This window comes from Callospermophilus lateralis, chromosome 12 (genome assembly GCF_048772815.1).
Source record: "Callospermophilus lateralis isolate mCalLat2 chromosome 12, mCalLat2.hap1, whole genome shotgun sequence".
Taxonomy (NCBI): Eukaryota; Metazoa; Chordata; class Mammalia; order Rodentia; family Sciuridae; genus Callospermophilus; species Callospermophilus lateralis.
In genome coordinates, this window is record NC_135316.1 from 71829578 (window position 1) to 71850352 (window position 20775).

Consider the following 20775-nt stretch of genomic DNA (forward strand, 5'->3'; position numbering starts at 1 on the left):
CTCAGCATTGAGGTGCTGGTTTTTTTTTTACATATATATATATATATATATATATATATATATATATATATATATATAATTTATTTATTTATTTTAGTTTTTGGTGGACACAACATCTTTATTTTATTTTTATGTGGTGCTGAGGATCGAACCCAGTGCCCCACTCGTGCCAGGCAAGCGCGCTACCACTTGAGCCACATCCCCAGCCCAGCATTGAGGTTTTGAATGTATGGTGAGAGCTGCATTTTGATTTACCTTCCTTCCTCTGTACAATGCAATAAGCTGATATCCAGAACAATGGTGATAAAGCAGTAGTAAATTTAATATATGAAAGATGGTAAAATCCACCAGATGGGCAATCATATATGAAAGCATTTTCACTATCTTCATTCTAAATTCAGGCTTTGGGTAGATCTGGTTTTCTCTAATTTTCTGCAGTCTCCCCCTCCCCATTCCACTCCCCGCCCTCCTGCCTCCTGGTATGAAAATGCTCCCTAGGTCTGGGAATCCATCTGTCTGAAGGCCACAGGGAGACCTCATGATAGCTTTGCCCCTCCTTCTTCTCTCAAAATTCTATTTTAGATGCGTAGGAAAGATTTGAGGCTTTTTGCAAGCTTTCAACTTTGAGGTATTTTGAAAAACTGTAATTTTGTTTGTTCTCTGCTGTATGCATGTGGTTTCTTAAAACACAAGTGTGATTATTTTCTGCGTCCTTTCCATAGCAAACATTTCTCCCTCAACTGCAGGCTCCAAAAGTAGGTTCTCGAGTGCACTTGGTGCATAGTCTCACGCTGGTTGAAACTGACTCTTCACGGTGAGCAAACAAGACACCATGCTTTGGATTTGCTAGGTGGCTTTCTACCTTGGCTTGGGGCTTGGCCCCCACATATTCAACTACCAGACATGCCTGCTGTGTTCCATAATTTCCAGCAAGCCATGAAATACTGAGTTATGATGAAACTTAATTTGATGATAATGAGGTGCGGTATATAATAACATTTTGGGTAGCTTTTACCCATAAATTAGCAATTTGTGGAAGACCATTAGTATGTAGCATGGACTCTAAAGCTAGATTGCTTGGGTCAAATCCCAGATTTTCTGCCTTTTTTAAAAATCCCGAAGTGATTTTATGTTCTCTTTTCTGTTAATCTTTTAATCTATTTGGAATTTATTTTGGTATGAACAATAAAGTTTGGATATAGCTATTTTTTCTTTTTTAAAATGATTTTTTTGATTTTTATAGTGATAAATGATAACATAAAAGTTTTGAATTTATATATGCATACCCATGATGATAGCAGCACCATTCACAATACCTAAACTATGGAACCAGCCTAGGTGTCCATCAGTGGATGAATGGATAAAGGAAATATGCAATGGAGTTTTATTCAGCTATAAAGAAAATTTCCAAAATGAATGAACTAGAGACCATCATGTCAATCAAAATGAATCAAACTCAAAAGGTTAGGGGTCCTATGTTTTCTCTCATATGCGGAAGCTAGAAAGAAAAAAGAAGACAAAGATAGGAGTGGATTCCCTAAAAATCAAAGGGAGATGAGTAAAGGAAAGAAACCAGTTGTAGAAGGTAGGGAGGGAGGGGGGAAGTGTCGGGGAGTGGTATTGGCCAAATTATTTTGTCTTACTGTGGGCACGTATGAATATGTAACAACAAATCTCATCAGTTTGTACAACCATAATGCACCAATAAAAATGTGGAAAAAAATTTTCACTTTAGCGATTTGCATTTAGGTGTACAATTCAGTGGCATTAAGTATATTCACAGCTTTTTAGCCTGTGATTTGGCTGTGTGTTGGAGATCAAATTATTTTACCTTCTTGTGTCTTGATTTCTTTTCTGCAAGTGGGAATAGCATGCCCAGTAATGTTTTTTGTTTATCCTTTACATTTTTGGTACCAGGGATTGAACCCAGGGGTGCTTAACCACTGAGCCATATCCCCAGCTCTGTTTATTTTTGTTTTTGGTAATAATGAAACAAGGTCTCCCTAAGTTGCTGAGGCTGGCCTTCAACTTGGGATACTCCTGCATCAGCCTCATGAGTCACTGGGTCTTAGGCATGCACCACTGTGCACAGCAAGTTTTTATGAGATTACTAATAGAAAACACTTGGTGTACATGGGACACAGAAAGTGCTCAATAGTGGCAGTGGCCTGTATATAGTACCAGTAAGCCCCCGTTTTCTAGTTAGCCTGGTGTCCTATGTGTTCCCCATGCATATGCATATGTGGTGGTGATGATTACCCACTAAATCATGGGGGAAGATCTAGAGAACTTTCATTGCAAAAGTTGGGCAGGTTTTGCCTCATTTTTGCATCCACTTTGACCTAGGACTAATATGCAGCTTGAACTTCAGGGGAAGAAAAAGAGTTTTTAACAGATTTTAATTTCACATTGTTTGCAGAGCAATTAACAATGAAAAGATAAAAACTCTTGGTCTTCAAATTTAAAGCGTAATGCAAAAGACTTGAAGGGGGTAGCGTCCGAATGTTTTCCACCAACAGTACTGCTTTTCAGAGCTTTTGAGAAAACCTCTTGTTTTAGAAAATGTGAGCAATTATTTGTTATTCATGAATTCTAAATGAGTAAATTGAGTGAACAAAATGAGGGGAGAAGAGAGAGGTCTTAAGAGAATAAACATTTTGTTTACATTTAAATCTTTGAGAAATAGTATGTATAAAAGTAATACACCAGTTAAATATATCCACTTAAATTATTTCAATAAATTGTTTCTACTATGGTTTTTGGTAAATAAATAATGTGAAACATTTTCATTTTATAATCAGCATTCTTACTACTTTTTAATTCACCAAGATGCTTCCAAGTGGATTTGTAAAAAAAGAAGGCAGGAATCATGTGAAATAAATGAACTATTTCTAGCCTTAAAATTCATGTTCCCACAATGGAATATACTATATTCAGTCACCATCACAAAAATGCCTTTCTTATCAGCACTGCCCTAGCTAAACGTGAACTTTAAAAATTGGAAAACCAGGCACTTTGCAGACAGTTCATCCTTTGTTTCATATTTTTGGGCTAAGAAAAAGAAAATTGTCCAAGGAAGTATTTCTGGAAGAAGTCTAACTTCTTAGTTGCTTTGGCTAAAGATTTAGCCTGCAGTATTTTTCTTGTTTTGGGAATTGATAGTGACCCTATTTATAACTGAATGAATTCTTATTTCTAATGCTTGGAGCATGTTTGTTTCCTAAAGTGAGTGCTGGTGTAGCAATTAAATTTTGTTAGTGAATTACACACACCTGGTCAGGGTGTCAGTGTAACACCACTGTTGTTATTGAATTGAGTCATAAATGTGGGTCAGAGTGCTATGGTGGAGATAACACTGGTTAGGAGGTGTGAATTCCAGGACTCGCCAAGCCCTCCCACTTAGAGAAGTTGTGATGGGAAGAGAGTGGATTGGACTCATGGCAGCAGCTGCTGGGAGGTTCTTTCTAGCTCATTCTTTACTCATTTTCCACATTTTTCCAGTATGACGTCACATTCTTCATTTAGATATCTTCCAAGCTTACATTTTAGCCAAGCTGTTTTTCATGGGTCTCAGACCCACAATTCAGGGGCCAATGTGCTTGGTGGCCAATGGATGTCTTAACCTCTTTTGATTCAGAAACTAACCTCCTGCCGGGTACAGGGGCACATGCCTGAAATCTAGTGGCTTGGGAGGCTGAAGCAGGAGGATCACAAGTTCAAAGCCAGCCTCAGCCATTTAGTGAGGCCCTAAGCAACTCAATGAGACCCTGTCTCTAAATAGAATGCAAAAAAGGGCTGGGCATGTGGCTCAGTAGTTAAGTGCCCCTGGGTTCAATCACCAGTATCAAAAGAAAAAGAGAAAAAAGAAACTAACCTCCTGATGACTCCTCCCCCATCACTCTCAAAGTTATTTCCTTTCTTTTAGCAAGTGGCATACTTCTGGGCATTCGCCGCACCAGGAACTCCTGGATGCCTTGAGCTCTCTCTCTTTATTTTCACTTTCCATGTTTAATTGATCACTAAACTCTGCCAGGTCCACCTCACAAATGTCTCCTGTCTCCCTGTTCTTTCTTCCTTTCCATATCAACCTCCTTCGCCTCACTCCTGGTGCCTTACTTCCCCTTGGAGTTTTGTGGCTGCTGTCTTTAACAGCAAGCAGTCTCCATGGCTCCGGCTCAACATCAGAACCATGGGCCTCAGCCACATGCTGGTAGCAGTTCCTCAAATAGCTACCCCATCCCTCCATTCTATCCAGGTCAGGCCCGCCAATCTGGAATCAATTGTCCTGTCTGCCCAGATACTTGACCAGAGGCTCAGCCTACCAGTCCCTGCCTTTTGAAGCCTTTCCTAATCTTTACAGTAGAGATCTCACCATGCTGATAAATGTAGTTCTAATCATTGCATATTCTTTTGTTTACTTGTCTGCCTCCCCAGTCCGACTCTCAGTTACTTGAGTCTCACTCGTTTGTGTATATGCTGTCTAGTGTGGTATATGCCTCACAGAAGATATCAATAAGTGATAAGCAAGTGGAGAGGATGTGCTGGTGGCTTTTCCAGGGGTGAGAAAGCTTGAGAGGGTGCCACCTAGTTGCTGTGAGCCTCCCTCCAGTACCTATGACGTCTTGCTGAATAGACTTAACAGGTGATGACTTTTCTTTGACCTCTTTAGTTTTCTTTCATCTTACAAAACTGGAAACTCTTTTACTCATTCAACACAAAGTTCCCTGGGCGCCCTCCTCCCAGCCCCTGGCAAGCAGCACCCCGCCCTCTTCTCTAGGAGTTGGACTATTCCTTCCATTCTCTCTTGAACCCACTTCACTCAGGCTTTTGCTCCTACTTTCCCTTTCACTGTTCTTCTCAAGGTCACCTGTGACTTTCACTTGGCAGAATGCAGGCATCTCTTCTCTGATTCTGGTTTATTGGCCCAGCAGGGAGCACTGGGCACAGTGGATCCACTCCTTCCTCATAGACCACTCCTGCTTGTCTCCTTCAGTTTCCCTCCTCTGTGTGTTGGAGTGTCCCAGGACTCCATGCTTGGCCCTAGGTCTAGGTCTTCACTCAATCCCTTGGTGATCTTTGGAGTTGATGTCTTTACATGCCATTTGTATTCAGACAGCTCCCAACATTTGTTCCCCGAGCTCTGGCCCTGCCCGCCTCCCCATCTGATGGGTATCTCTATGTAAGTGGCTCCAAAATGACCCTCGACCTGCCTCACGTATCTGTCCACAGGCTTCCAATCTGAGGATGGAAAATCCATTCCTCTCATTCCTGAGGCCAAAGCCGAGAGTCAGTTGTCTGCTCTTTTTCTCTCAAACTGCATCCAGTCGGCAAATTCAGTTAGCTCCATCTTCAAAAGAGGCAGCCTGAGTCTGATCACTTCTTGTCACTTCTGCTGTACGCCCATCTTCCCTTAGCTGGATGATGGCAGCAGCCTCCCTCTGGTCTCCTTTCCCCTGTCCTTGCTCTAGTGAGAGACTTGGAAAGGAGTCAAGCCCTGCTCAAAAGCCTCTAATGGCCACGAAAGGCCAAATTTTCAGTACGATTAGCTCTCCTAGCATTTAGTAGGTGTACAATAAATATTTGTCAAGTGACCCTATTAAAGAAGACACCTTTACAGTATAGGAAACCATCATGGATTGCTCATTTCCTTCTTTTAAAACCAAAGACTTAAATTGAAATTTTAAGTTCTCATTTCATCCAAATAATAACAAAACTGAATTTAAAATTCCCACAAATAATGTCTGTTTTCCAAGGACATATAAATAAAATTATGATTTTCAACAGTAAAAGACATGTAAATCTAGGCTGTGATGAACCTTTTTATACTTATAAAATGTCATTAACAATAAAAATTATACTTTGATTATATACAAGAAAATTGCTGTGGATTTTCAAATAAACATATAAGATTTGTTTTCTAATGGGATATTAAGCTTAACTATGTAACTTTCAATGTACTTAAAAATATCACTGGTAATATCTTTGAGGTTTTTTTTTTGGTAAAATTTATGGTCATAATTCTTTCTTTGACTTCTTTAAGGAACATATTGAAACTGGCATGAATCATTGGCCTTATTTGAGATTAAACTTACTAATGTAATTAACACCCTATGGTATAAATTCTAAATTATGCATGAATTCTACTTCAAAATGATGTTGTCACTTTCACTCTACTTTAGTTTAACAGGACCCATTCCTGAAGTTTGGTAATTTGAGCAACAGGCTATCTGGCTAGTGGATCTATAATTTAGTTCTCATGGAAGGAAAGATTCATTTCTTTCTTTTGGAATCCTCTAAAAATGTACTAACACATTTCTGTGTTAAATTACAGTCTCTTAGAGGGGCTGTTGTTCTACCTTTGATGATCATTTCGTACTGAAGATTATTTATAGTACATTTTAATAAAATATAAAGTTTGATTTGCCTCTAAAAGGCAAATCAATAATATATGTGAATATTTTTTTTATAAACCATAAAAGCTTTATGTCCCCTCTACCTTTGAGGGGGTAGTATTAACTTTCCTCTTGTTTTTATTTGCTTTATAATAATTAATATAATAATATAATAATAATAATTTTTATTATTTTCTTTTGGAACAAGTCTCCCTATGTTACCTAGCCTGGCTTTGAACTCTTGGTCTCAATGGATCCCCCAGCCTCAGCCTCCCCAGTAGCTGTACTTGGTTTATTTGCTATTTTAAAAGTTTATAGTAAAAGAAAATCAGAGTTATGTAATAAATTGAAGCTTAAGAGACTGTGTCACAGTATAGTTGATTTCAGAAGTCCCAACCAAGGTAAAGGTCCTGGGTAAACTTTATGGTTTGGTCATTTTCTTATAAAGGGCTTTTTTTTTCCCTCTCCAGTAAATTTACATGTCTTTTATTGTTGAGAATGTTGACATTTTATATAATCATCTACTCACAGTGGTGCCTGGTTTCATCCTTGATAGTAAGGCTCAGTCCTGAGTCCACAGAGCAGGCTTCTCTGCCTTTCCCTCTATGACAAAATCCACTTGGACAATGTTTAAGTTTGCATGTATAGGAGGTCAGTGTTCCTTAGTGTCCTTGGGACTCACATTCTTTGCATTCCCCAAATGACTCACCTCTAAGCATTTGTGGGATCCCTTAATCACTAGGAATGGATCTTTTTCCAGTTACTCTATGGCAGAGACTGTCTAGGAACTGCTAGTGAAATGCTATTATCAGCTGCTCAGCTTAATAAAGCAGCAAAGTATTTGTTAGACGTCAAATATTTCATCATGTGATATGGGGAAGGGACTCAAAATGGAAAGTTCCAGAGACTTGTTCTCTCCCTTGCACCCTAGAGGACTCTAAATCGCTAGCCTTTCCCATATGCTGAGCAGCTGCCCTTAGTTTGCTTTGCTGGGGTACCCTGTCCCCAACCAAGCTCTAAACTGCCAGCCTTGGGGCATCTCTGCACCTTGGGAACCCATTGCAGTAACCTGTGCCCCCGCTTCTCTCTTCCTGTCTTCCTTTCTGCCTTGTGAGATTGTTAGAACTGAAGCCACAACTTTGGTATGTGAGAAGCAGATATATCAAGCACGTGTGGTTGGCTCTTTGGTGAGTGAGTGAATGGATATGTTGATCAAGGATGGAGCTAGATAAAAATGTGGAGTGCTAATTTAGTGGAAAGGGAAACCTTCACATATTTTTCATTCATTGTACAGTAGCATGACTCATTTGTTTTTGCATATGGGATATACTTTGTGTGCTTAAATTTTAAGCTCCTCTCCAGCTAAAACCTTATTTCTTGATGTCTAGTGGAAACTAATAATAGCTAACAGATTGCTAGGCTGTTCCCAGAAGGCTTCTCTCCACCGCTCTGAGGGCTTTTATGTATCATCTCATCTAATCCTTTCAATAACTCAGTACTATTATTACCCTCATACTACAGGTGAAAAACCCAAGGCATTGAGAAGTTAAATCATTATTTCCTGATCTATCTGGTTATGTGGTGGGACCAGGATTTGAACTCAAGCCGTCTAACCCCCAAACTTATTTTCCGGTCATATTTGTCTTTGAATCCACTCAACAAATTTTAAGCTCTTTGTATCCGTGAGCTAAATACCAAGATCCTAACTCTCATGGAACTTATATTTAAGTAAGGGAAGAGATAAAATTAACAATTACAATACATGAGTAAATCAGTTTCTAAGAACCAAGAAAAAAAAGAAACCATAGAAGAGAGTAGGGTGGCTAAAACAGATATGTTGAAATTTTAAGTAGGTGATCAGGAGAAAACCTCCTGGCCCACATTGAGGAACTGCTTCTGAGATCTCTGTTGTTTGACACGATTTCCTTGTTGATCCCTTAGAGATGCTGTCTAAAAACTGGACTCACTCAAAACTTTTAGAAATCTTATGTCTAATTTCTGCCAGTTTAACCCTGTCCCTGTCAGGTGGTTTTTGTGTGTGGAGCTGGGGATGAGTCAGCCCTGGGCTCTGTCCCATTGCCTGGGGCCACCCTCCCTTACTCCACTTCCTTTCTGAATGGGTGCCCCTGTGATTGGGTGCTGAACCATGGGCCTAGATCCCGTGACTGTGGAGAGAGGAATGGGAAGCTAGGGGAACGGAGTGACACTGGGGACTTTGAAAAGCAGAGGAAGTTCAGGACAGATAGAAAGATAGAGCTGGGGTTTTCCTGGAGGCCCTTCCTTGCCTGCCTAGGTGAAGAGGAATGTAAATTGTCCACAGAGGACAGGTGATGCCAGCCTATCCCACCACCCAGGGGCTGTCTCCAGAGACCCTGACTCCTGGATGAACCAGGCGAGAGCCAGGCAGGCAGCATCCCTCCTCAGTAATCGTGAACAGCAGGTCTCATGCACACGGGGTGAGCCAGAGCTTCAGATTTATATGTGAGGGACACATACCTCACCCAGTTATTGAGGTCGTGGTTAGCTCTAATACAGTAGTTCCCCCCATCTGCTGTTTGCAATTGTCCATGGTTAGCCATGGTACAAAAATATTAATTATATTGAGTCATTCAAGAGAGAGAGAGAGAGAGAGAGATCACATTTACATAATTTTATTAATCTTATTACAATTGTTCTATTTTATCATTTGTTATGGTTGTTATTTTCTTACTGTGCCTAATTTATGAATTAAACTTTGTCACGTAGAGGAAAAAACATAGTGTGCATAGGACTGTCCGTGGTTTCAGGCATCCACTAGGGACCTTGGAGGTATCTCTCTCTGATAAGGGGGTTTACTGAATTCTTTTTTTTTTTTTTTTAAGGGTTTACTGAATTCTGAAATTAATTTTCCATAACATGTTTATGGTCTCCTTTGGTGTTGCTGGAACTGGGTATGATACTGACTTCCAAGACTGGGCCTTTTCATCTGACCAACGGGCAAAGTTCCCAGCTGTCCCAGTCCATCAGTTCTTGTGCATTGTGGCTGTGGTGGCTGGAAACTCAGGATGTTGCTCCAGGAGCGTGGGGGGTCTTGTCCCTTCCTCACGCAGCACCACTTTCCTTTTTTAAACAAAAACAGCACCATGCCCCCGCCCCTCGGGCTGACTGCACTGGATTCCACCGACTGTTTTTCTGCCCTACCCTGCTTATTTTTATTCATTTGGCTACTTTATTTTAGGGATTTGCAAAGCTTATTTTGGCAGGGGTGACACTTATTGTTTTATTTCTGGCTGTACAGCTTTCATGTGAATGCTTCAATTAAGAAGCGGACGCGGGAGGGCATGGTTTTGGGGTTCCGGTTGGTTTGCTGCCTGGGGGTGTTTGCACAGAGCTGCAGTGGACCTGGCTCCCCACAGCAGCACTAGACCCCAGGGTGGGCTTCCAGCAAGAAAGAACAGTTCCCACCTTGGGCTGGGTGGAGGACAGAGACCAGCCACACATGCTTGTCTTTCTGGAGAAAATATCAGAGACCTGGGCTGAGGTCACTTACTTTTAGGACACAGTTATGGAATGTTTTTAATGCCTGCTAACCAGCCACCTGAAGTGGGTCAGTTAACTTTTATTCCTTTTACAAATTATAAGCACATGAACAACTGATCTTCCCTGTACTACAGTCCTACAGAGCCCCGTCATTAAAAGTTCAAGGAGGACTTTTGTGTCATACTGACGCAGTTTAGTTCTGTTACTTGCTGGCTCCCCACATCCTTAGACAAGTTCTCTGCCCCTTGGTGTCTGCACATAGTTTGGAATTGTAGTAACGCCTGCTTCCCCAGGTTCAGGTGAGGATCCAATGAGGAAGTAATAAAATGAATTTTCTATGCTCAGGGCCAGTTCAAAATACACAAAACTCCATTCCAGGCTAGACTGTTGTTGTTCCAGTTGTCTCAGAAATTATCTGAGAAGGAAGTTGGAGTAAGAACTGACTCTAGCAATGATTTGGGTCTGGTTTCCTTTCTCAAATTAGGATAGCTGCTGAGGTATTTTCCTGGTGTCCCAAGCATACCCCTCCTGTGCACCCGCTGTCCCTAGGAGAGTGCCACCTGCTCAGGCCTGGTTTAGGTGGGGAAAGCTGACACAGGCCAGGTCCTCTCCTCCCCTGAGATTGCTGTAGAAGAGGGGGAATCAGCTGCCCTATTGGGACTCTTGAGGTTGGAATCTCATCCCAAAGTTTCTGTCTGTAAGTCCCAGGTTTCAGGATTCTAAAAACCTCTCCAAGTGATTCCAGTGTGCTGATGAGGTTGAGAAACACTAGTCATGTATTTTATTTAGGGAAACAGCTCCTAAGCTGTTTCGTTGATAGTTCTACATCTTTATAATCGAGTTAGAGCAATACACACCAAAAATAAACGCATTCTTTACCCATATTTGTCTCCAACTTTTAGAAGCTTGCCCTGCTTTGGGGTCACTCATATCCTGTTGGGTTTTATCACAACCCTTGACCCCCACCGCACCCCAGTTTTTGCTGTCATTCGAGACAAGTATATCACTTGCCTTCTTAACATTTGCCTGTTACCTATGAGCTCTGAATGCCTTCTGTCTTTTCCTAGCAGGAAAACCTTCATTGCTTACACCTCCAATGTGTCTGTAATCCTTAGAGGAGAGCAACGCCCCGCTGGGGATCTCTTGCTTTTGAAAGGGATCTGCCTTTCAAAGGCCAAGTTATGTCCTATGGGCAGTACTAACTGACCACCAGCTCAGGTCTTTAATTATAGCTAAGTCCTAAATTGATTAATTCTTTTCTTCTTCCCCACCTCCTTCCATTTCTCCCTCCCTGGTCTTTCCCTCCTTTCCCTTTTCCCTTTTTTTCCCTTCTTCCATTAGACTCTATTTTATTTCCTTGTTTTCAGGTAACTGGAAACATTTTGAACATATTTCAGTGTAATCCCACCACCACCATTTGCCATAGGATTATCCCTTCCATATTATCAGAGTCAAAGCATCTTGATCCAGACTGACTTTGCCTTCTTTTCTGGGCCTCTTCCCTACTGTGGGTGAGTTTGTTCCCAGAGATACAGGATGATTTCCACATTAGCCTAAGTAAAGCATAGGAAAACAAACATACCCATTCTTTTTGCACTCTGTCTTCCAGTAACAAGGTTAACTGAGAATTAAATGATACCCAGACACAAGTAGAAAACACAAGCCATGTTTGAAAATCCATTCAGTGAAACAGTGTTTCCGTAACATTGGTCTGGTTAGCAGCTCAAGCCAGGGTTTCCACTTAGCAAGCTTTGTGTGGTCACTTCCAGAATTAAGCCCATCAGTGACATATTACTTGTAGTACTTTCCTTTTTGTACATGAAGTTTATAACTTTCTTACTCTCTGAGCTTATATGCAGACCATGTTTTTATTTTGATTGTTTTGAACAAATCAAAATGCAGTGAAGATTTTGGTATTTGTTTGTTTGTTTGTTTGTTTTTGGTGGTGCCAAGGATTGAACCCAGGGCCTCATGCACTTTAGGAAAATGCTCTACCACTGAGCCATATCCCCAGTCCCCTGCAGTGAAGATTTAATTGCTGTATCTTTCTAATAATATAGTGACAGGATTCATCATGGTCTTGTTAGCATTATTCCATGGAAAAAGGGTGGTTTTGGGTAAGGAAATCAAACTTCAGTTACCCATGTGGCTTTGGACAAGTAACCCAAAGTGAGCCTCAGTTTCTTCATCTATAGGTGGCGGTAATGGGCCCATGCAGTGGTTTAAATGAAGTGCCCCCTCTGGAACTTGGGTATCTGGCGTGCTGGTGAACCTTGCCAGATACTTCATCTCCCTTCCAGCCAATGTTTGGCTCTTTATTTGGACTTTTTAAAAAGCAAATTTAGAGACATCCTGCCTTCTAGTTCATTCTGGGTTTGTCTCATCTTACTTTTCAAAGTTCAAATTCCTTGAAAACAGCCCTGTGTGATGGCTTTACGTTTCTGTAGAAACCATACACTTAGGAAATGTTGATGAACACATAAAGAATTGAACATTTAGTTAATTAACCTCAACAAAGACAACAAGGAAAGCTTTCCTCTCTTAACTTCAGCAATACTGACCTAGCCAACTATTTCTATATAGGCATTGAAAGACTGTGTATAGAGTGTGTAATACAGTTTCTTTCCCTCTAATGTAGAAACTATGACACAACCCCAGGTTGATAGGTGGATAGAGATCTGCTCATTTGGTGGGTGACAAAGGCCTAGGCATGGCAGATGCCCACTACCATCACCTTATAACTTTATTTCTTTGTAATTCATAGCCTGACTCCTTTCAAAAAAGGGTTCCTGAAAAAGTACATACAAAATAGCACAACTAAAAACATAAATTTAAGAGAGTGGATATAGTTAAAATGAGGAGGAAATTAAGGTTTTACCAAGTGTACCACCTCTTCCCAATTTTAGGGAGGAAGACCAGTCCCATCTCTAGAGAGGCTCTGCCTGGCCCTCAGCACAGCCCCTGCTGCTGGGATGCAAGTCAAGCTGCCAGGAAGTAATTCTGGGAAGGAGAAAATGCTGAACTTTCCCCTGAAATCTGGAGACTATGGAAGAGAAGATAAGAAGGGAGGGAGAGCAAATAAAATCTGTATTCTAAATAGTCATAGCAGTACCAGATTATATGCCGCAGTAGTTTCTGTATGTGCTCCAGTGGAATTTTCTTCAAGTTGAACCTGAAGGAAACAGAACATACATTTTGTGTGTGTGTTGGGGGGGGGGCGAGGAGGCAGTTTTCCAGCTTTGTAGCACATGACAATCTCTGGGTCTAGGAAAGGATTTTAAGAGATTTCTGGAACTTTTTTCTGGTGTGGTCCTAAACATGCATGAAGGAAAGTTTGCTCCATTTTTCCTTTAATTTAATGAGAGTCACTATATAGTTTGCTCTGTCTCCTTAACCCTTTTAAAATGAAATACAATTTTTGTGTGTGTGTGTGTAGATAAAGAGTAGGGATGCTGTGGATAAAGAAATTGTGGAATTTTATTCAGCCATCAAGAAGAAGGGAATTGTGTCATTTGCAGGAAAATGAAATGGAACTTGAGAACATTATGTTAAGCAAAATAAACCAGACTCAGAAGGGTCTGTATGTTTTCTCTCATATGTGGAAGCTAGAGAGGAAGAAGAAAAAGAAAGGTGGGTTGGGGAGATTCATGAAAATCCAAGGCAGATCAGTAGAGGAAAGGGACTAGGGGAGGGAAAAGGGAAATACTGGGGAATGATACTCGCAAATTATAGTCTTATGTCGTGAGTTTGAGAATAGGTAACAACAAAGCTCACCGTTATGTACAGTTATAATGAACCAATAAAAAATATGGAAAAAAAATAAGAATGCTGATAGGAAGAGCTGTTGTTTAAAAAAGATTATGTGTGTGTGCATATATATATGTATATGTATATATATATATACATATATGCAGATTATATGTTTTAATAATGTATATATTACATATCATATATTTAATCTGATAAGCAGTGCATTCAGGATTCTGAAGGTACAAAGGAATCCACAGTGAGAAGTCATCCTTCTCCTCAGTCCTGTCCTCCCAGCTAGAGATTTTCTCTCTAGAAACAACCATTTTTACCAGTCTCTTGTATAACTGTGAAGTGACAATTTATAGCTAAATAATTGTAGAAATATCCATAAAAACCCATAGAGAGCTGCTTCGTTCATTTTAGTGCCTGTGTAGTATTAGTATTGCATTATAGAGTTTGATGCTTAAGGTTACATTCCATCATGTGAAATGAAATTCTTGATCGTATGTACTGGTTGATTTAACCTCAGTGTTATTTGTGCTATTTATCAATGGTATATTAATATTTAACCAGCCCTCCACTGATATTTAAAGTGCTTTCTATTTTATACTATTTCAAACTGCTAAAAAGAATGTGTTATTTGCATATATATATTTGTAGATAAAAAAAGATTTCTAGGTTGAAGTGCATGCACATTTGTAATTTCTTATTCTGTGTACTTAAGGTATACAGCCAGTATTTTGATAAATGTGTACATAGTGAAATGGGAACTAGAGTCAAGTAAATTAAGATATGTGTCATCTTGCATAGATATGTGTGGTAAGACTACGTAAAATCTACTCAGCAGATTTCTAGTTTGCAGTGTATTATCAATTGTTGTCTCAGGTGGCACGGTCCACCTCTAGATGTATTCATCCTATATACCTGCAACTTTATACCTTTGATTTAACCTCTGTTTCTCCTTGACCCCTTCCATTTGTAATTTTGATTGACATTGTTAAACTGTCTTCATTTCCATATCCCTCTTTCACCCTGTCCTCTGCCCTGTTTTAAGTGCAGTGCACTTCAAATATCTCACATTTTTAATTCAAGTTTTTAATTTAGGTTTAAAAAGTTTTAAACAGTGTCTGTATCAATTTTAAAAATATTTTTTTAAGTCCCCTAGAGGTGAAAAATACTATCCCATGCAGCTGTAATTTCTATTCCTCTATTTCAGTTAAGGTCTGTGATATTTTTTCCCTAAGCTTAGGAGGCATTTGTGTTTCCTCTTCTATAAGCCTGGTGGTTTTTAAATTTAATTTTGTTTTAATTTTGTGTTCAGTTTCATTCTTTTTAGGGCAGTGCTGGGATGGAACCCAGGGCCTCAATCATGTAGACAAATGCTCTTATCACTGAGCTACACCCCAGTCTTATTCTTACTGACGGTTGTAGCTCTTTACATTTATAAAAGATCAACTTGTTAGGTTTATAAATTGAAGGTTTTCTCACTTGCCACCCCCCGCCCCCATTTTTTGATTATCATCTGTGTTTATGGTAAAGTTTGTTGTAAAACTGTGTGTCAAATATTTCAGTCTGGCTTCATGCTATTCATAGGAAGGCTTTCCCCATCTTAAGATCATTGACAGATTTCCCATATGTTGTTACAGCTTCACTTTTCACAATGTGAAGCATTTGATTCATCTAGGATTAATAGAGATTAAAGTTGTGTGAGGTTTACAGTAATCTTTCTTTTTTGTTTTTGCTTGTTTCAGATGGCTGTCTGGTTTTCTCATATTATTTACTGAACTCACATCTTATCCCTTCATTGCATACTTGATTTCCAGACATATGTATCTTTGACCCATCTCCTGTCTTTGTAATTTGTACCATTGAGATTTCCACAGTGCCTTATCCTGTGTATTTAATGTTCGGGAGAGATGATTCCCTTCAGTGTTCTTCTTTTTAGAGAGACATCTCACTATTTTTGCACGATTTTACCATGTGGGTTTAGGATCAACTTTTCTAATAACTGCAAATTAGAAAATAATCTATGCTTTTAAAATTAGGAGTGCATTAAATTATATAGACATAATTTAAAGATAACTTGACACATTTTTTTCCTTTGTTTTATTTTTTAAAGACATTTAGGACTTTGTACATAGAATTTAACAACATAACAATTTACTTTAAAAAAAATTGACTGCATATCCATACAACTATAGGACATTAAGCTACAGAACTTGACACATTTTTGATGCTGAGTCTTTTTTTAGTTGTATTTAAAAACATGGAGTATCTTTTTAGTTGGCTTGACTTTTGAGTTGCATATTAAAGTTTCATTCATATAACCTTTGCCCATTTCTTATGATTTTCTAAGTATTTTATCCTCTAGCTATTATCTTTTTTTTAAAAAAAAATTTTAATATTTTTTTTAGTTGGAGGTGGACATAATACCTTTATTTTATTTATTTATATGTGGTACTGAGGATCAAACTCAGGGCCTCACCTATCCTAAGCAAGCATTCTACCACCGAGCCACAACCTCTGCCCCTTTAGCTATTATCTTCTGTTCTAGTTGCTGTATGTAAAGACTATTGTTTCAGCACATTAATTTTCTCATGTGTATCTTTATAAAATTCTTATATCATTTATAATAGGTTTTTCTCTTGGTACTCTTGCATTTTTCCAAGAAAACAGTCATATTATCTGCAAATAATAATAATTCTGTATTCTCCATTCCAATTTTGGTTTTTCTTTCTTTTTCTTCATCTCATATCTTTGACTAGTGCCATTCAAACGATAACACAAACTAGTAGTAAGAGTAGTAATGAAGTCTTATCTTGACTTTACAGTAACATTGCTAGTCTTTTACGATTTAAAGTAATTTAAAGTATTCTCTCTGTCATTTATGTATGTGTGTGAGTGTGTGTAAAAGAAATAGCCAACTGTTCTCCTTTTTTTAAGCAATTGAATGTAAATGTTCTAAAACTGATACATGGTGATAAATGCACCACTCAATAAAATTACCAGAAATTACTGAATTTTAAAAGCTGCGAATGATTAAATTTTTGATATATAAAATATATTTTAATAAGAAAGAAAGAATGAACATAGTACTTTATCAAATGCCTTATATGTATCCATGGAGACAATCATATGCTATTTCATTTTTGTTCCATTTATATGGTGAATTGTTTTAATATGATTCTTATATTCCAAGAGTAAAGTCCACTTTTTCATAGTATGTTGATATTTTTATGTGTTGTTCAAATCTGTTTGCTAATTAAAAAAATATTCAGTAGTTAATGGATCTTTATTTATTTGTAGGCAGTGCTGAGAATCGAACCCAGTACCTCACACATGCTAGGCAAGTGCTCTACCACTGAGCCACAACCCTAGCCCAATTTGCTAATTTTTTAAATCCAGGATTTATATCAGTATTTAAAGGAGAGATTGGTATGCAGTTTCTGTTTTGTGCACCTTCTTTGTTGGATGATAGTATCAATATGATACCTCATCTTTTAAATATAAATTTGGAAACTTTCATTCTTTTTTATATGGTTTGGAATAGATTAAATATTACCAGAATCATTTCTTCAAAGTTTTTTACATTTCCCCCTGTGAATCCATTTAGTCCTGTTTCTGTTTATTTGTGCATTTGTTTATGGAAGGATGATCGGAAAAGGGAGATCTTTGACTTGTTTTATCTGTGGTATTAACCTGTTTAAGTTTTTTTTTTTAATTTAAAAATTTTTAAGTTTATTTTTTAGTTGTAGTTGGACACACTGTCTTTATTTTATTTATTTATTTTTATATGTAGTGCTAAGGCTAGAACCCAAATAATGATAATTATTTGGCCTCACATGTGCTAGGTGAGCGCTCTACCGCTAAGTCACAATCCCAGCCCCTGTTTAAGTTTTTGATGTGTCTCCCCCCATTAGTCAGGATGTAGTTGCTTAAGTATATGATCCCTGTTACTTACTGAACATCTTTCATTAATATTGTTGAGACCCTCCTAATACAGGACAGGAAAAGGTGCTCTTTAATTGTTGAGTTACTGTTTTCAAAAGTAGTGGTTCTTTCCCTGGGGTACTTGACATCTACCATGTCCAGATGTGGATTCGGGACTCTTCCATTGTTCTGTTGTTGGGGTGGTGATGCTATAAACCACACTGTTTGTTCACCTTGTTCTGCAGATCATCCTTATACACTTGGCTAGTGGACTCCTATTTTCCTGGTGGTCATGCCGCAGACATAGTGTTGACTCTTAAAAAAAAAAAATATATATATATTTTAGTTGTAGTTAGGCACAATACTTTTATTTGTTTATTTTTATGTGGTGCTGAGAATTGAACCTAAGGCCTCACACGTGCTAGGCAAGCGCTCTACCACAACCTTAGTCACAGTGTTGATTCTTGATAGACACATGATTGGTTTATCTCAGCCTTGGACAGGATAGGTACTCAGTAATTCCAGTGAATAAATATTTAGTGTCTGATATGTGTTCATTTTCAGATTATCTTTCAGATTATCTTAGAGACATGTTCCTTGCATACAGAGGAGTTGATATACTGAATTAACAATTATAGTTCAGCTACTTGGGGGACCAGAAAAGAGAATTGCTGAAGTGTGAGCAACACAGCAAGATCCCATCTTAAAAAAAAAATATGGTAAAGATATGTATTCAGAAGTATTAAAGGGTACAGTTATGTATCCTCGACTAGGGTAGAAGGAATTTGAGACAGATTTTAGATAGAGTTAAAAAGTTCCCCCATCTTTATGTGCTTGGTTTTGCAAATTAATTGAGAAAGCTAAAATGTTTTAGCAGTACTTTTGCTTTTCCATACACTGTGTGTTTGAATTTGGCTAGAAAATACACATTACAGTACCACACAGATGTGAAACATGATGATGTTGATCTAAATTTACATTATAATGTTAAGAGAAATAGTATTATTCGTTGATAAGAGTATATTGAAGAGTATATATATATATGTTGAAGATTAATTGACCAAATATTCTGTCCTTTTCTCACAGATTTATCTAAAAACAGACTGGTTGAAGTTCCAATGGAATTGTGCCATTTTGTATCACTGGAAATTCTTAATCTGTATCACAATTGTATCAGAGTCATTCCTGAGGCCATCATTAATCTGCAGATGCTGACCTACTTAAACTTGAGGTAGGTTAATTAAATTCAGTGACAAAATACAACAGAATCATGCTTTCATTTCTTTTGTGTTTTTTCTCTTTGTAACCCGTATCACTCTTTGAAGTAAATCACACAAAGATCATTAAAGAAATATCTTCTGTAATAAATTGGTAGGGACTTTAATTTTGTTCCTGATGCTAGACTTCCCTGACAAATGTCAATATGACACCTTTTCTTTTCTTTGTTTTTTAAGAATCGTGTAACATAATTTATACTATTTGTCTGATTGATGCTTTTCAGGTTGGTAGGTATATTGTCTTCATACATTCGTGTAGATTTTGGAGAATGAAGGGTAAAGGAAGTGAAAAATAATTTGAGAGTTGAGACAAATCAGGGGCAAGAAAAAAAAAAAGGCTTTGTTGGTCTTTGGGGACTCTTGTTACCTTTGTCCTTTGCTGCTTAGTAATGATTGAGCCTGTTGACTGGAAAAAAGTTGAGGAGGAGTACTGAGCAACTGTAGCCAGATAGAAGGTTTGATGTCTGTAGACATCAATTAGGTCAGTGTTTGCTGAGAGTGGTTTGGTAGTCCGTGTTGACTTACTGATTATGCAGAACACAGTAAATCATGTTAATGCCTTTGAAGTTAGGAAAATCAGTTATTTTAAGGCTTTGGTTTTAAAACTTTGCAGTTGGATTCTCTGATCAGATTCTGGCTCCTTGTCTCCTAAATTCTTGCTTTACATATGGGATTTCAGGAGAGGGAGGAGAGGATTTTTTTTTTTTTTTTAAATCTCTCTCTCGCTTATAAAAATAAGGATAAGTTTTCAGGTTCCAGCCTGAGCGTAGCCTTTCTCATGTCAATTGTATCATCTTGGTGTTTAAAGGATAGCATCTATTAGCCTTGCTTGTGCTGTGTAACAAATCTGCCTACTTTAAAGTTCAAAATTCCCAGTAAACCAGGTATAGTAGTCATTTTATAATAGATAATAATGCCAATGGTTTTTCATTTGGTTTGGTTTGCTTTTTATTTTAGTTACTGAATCATGGATTTTTCTCCTGCTTTCTTTGCAGTCAAAAAATGGGTTTCTATTGCATTTCCCATAAAAGTGCATGTTTTTTTGCAGAGTTGAAAAAAGTTCTAGACATGTTTATGAATTGTCCTAATTTTGGTAAATAAGAAGTAAGTTATTGGAGATGAAGTTTATTGGATGTAATTTATAATTTGGAGTCTTATCTAATCTTTGCTTCTGTAGATTTCTAATTTATCTGATCATTATGAGTTTTCTTGCAATTTCTGCCTCAGCAGGATGTTAGTTATCTTGGAATTGCCTGGTGAAGCCAGCATAGTGGTGTCTGTAGATTTTGGTTCAGTGTCTCCCCAAGATATTTGGTCCTCTAATCCCAACCCACAGAGGGGAACCATTTCAAAAGCACATTGCAGTTGGTCTGTTTACATGCCCTCTTAAGCTGCATTTTTACTCCTAGAAGCCCTGCATGTAATAGACTTAACCTTGCATTGTATATTAAGTCCATATGCACTGAGAAGTCTTGGTGGATAGATGACATTTTTTTTCTAGAGTGACACAAACTATAAAATTTAAAAACACAAGATAATCTAAACTTAATGTGTTTTTAAGACATGATAAATGTTTGTTTTTTTACTGATAATTTTCATATTGCACCTAGTTGAGAGTAGAAGATTATTGCTGTCTTCAGATCGATAGAAAGACTATATTGGAATATGGATCTCAGAATTATTTTTGAAAAGACCAGAGAAGAGCTGCAGAAGCATTGACAGAGGAGTCATTGACGATGCCCAAGAAAACTATGTAGTGCATTAGAAACAGAGTTTTATGATAAATCTGTAGGTAATGGAAAAGAGAAAGAAATAAAGGGACAATTTAGCATCCAACTCTTGAAATTTTATGTCTTTTTTTTAATTTTTATTATTGGTTGTTCAAAACATTACATAGTTCTTGACAT

At 38.1% G+C, this 20775-nt stretch overlaps 1 protein-coding gene across 3 annotated transcripts in view; it reads left to right on the forward strand.

The window, feature by feature from the left end:
• Positions 1 to 20775, forward strand: part of Lrch1 (leucine rich repeats and calponin homology domain containing 1) — a 181717-nt gene that overhangs the window by 74003 nt on the left and 86939 nt on the right. For all 3 annotated transcript variants that reach the window (XM_076871935.1, XM_076871933.1, XM_076871934.1), the window contains exon 2: positions 18678 to 18822. In XM_076871935.1, the coding sequence (XP_076728050.1) occupies positions 18678 to 18822 (145 nt within the window). The remainder of the gene's footprint in view (positions 1 to 18677; positions 18823 to 20775) is intronic.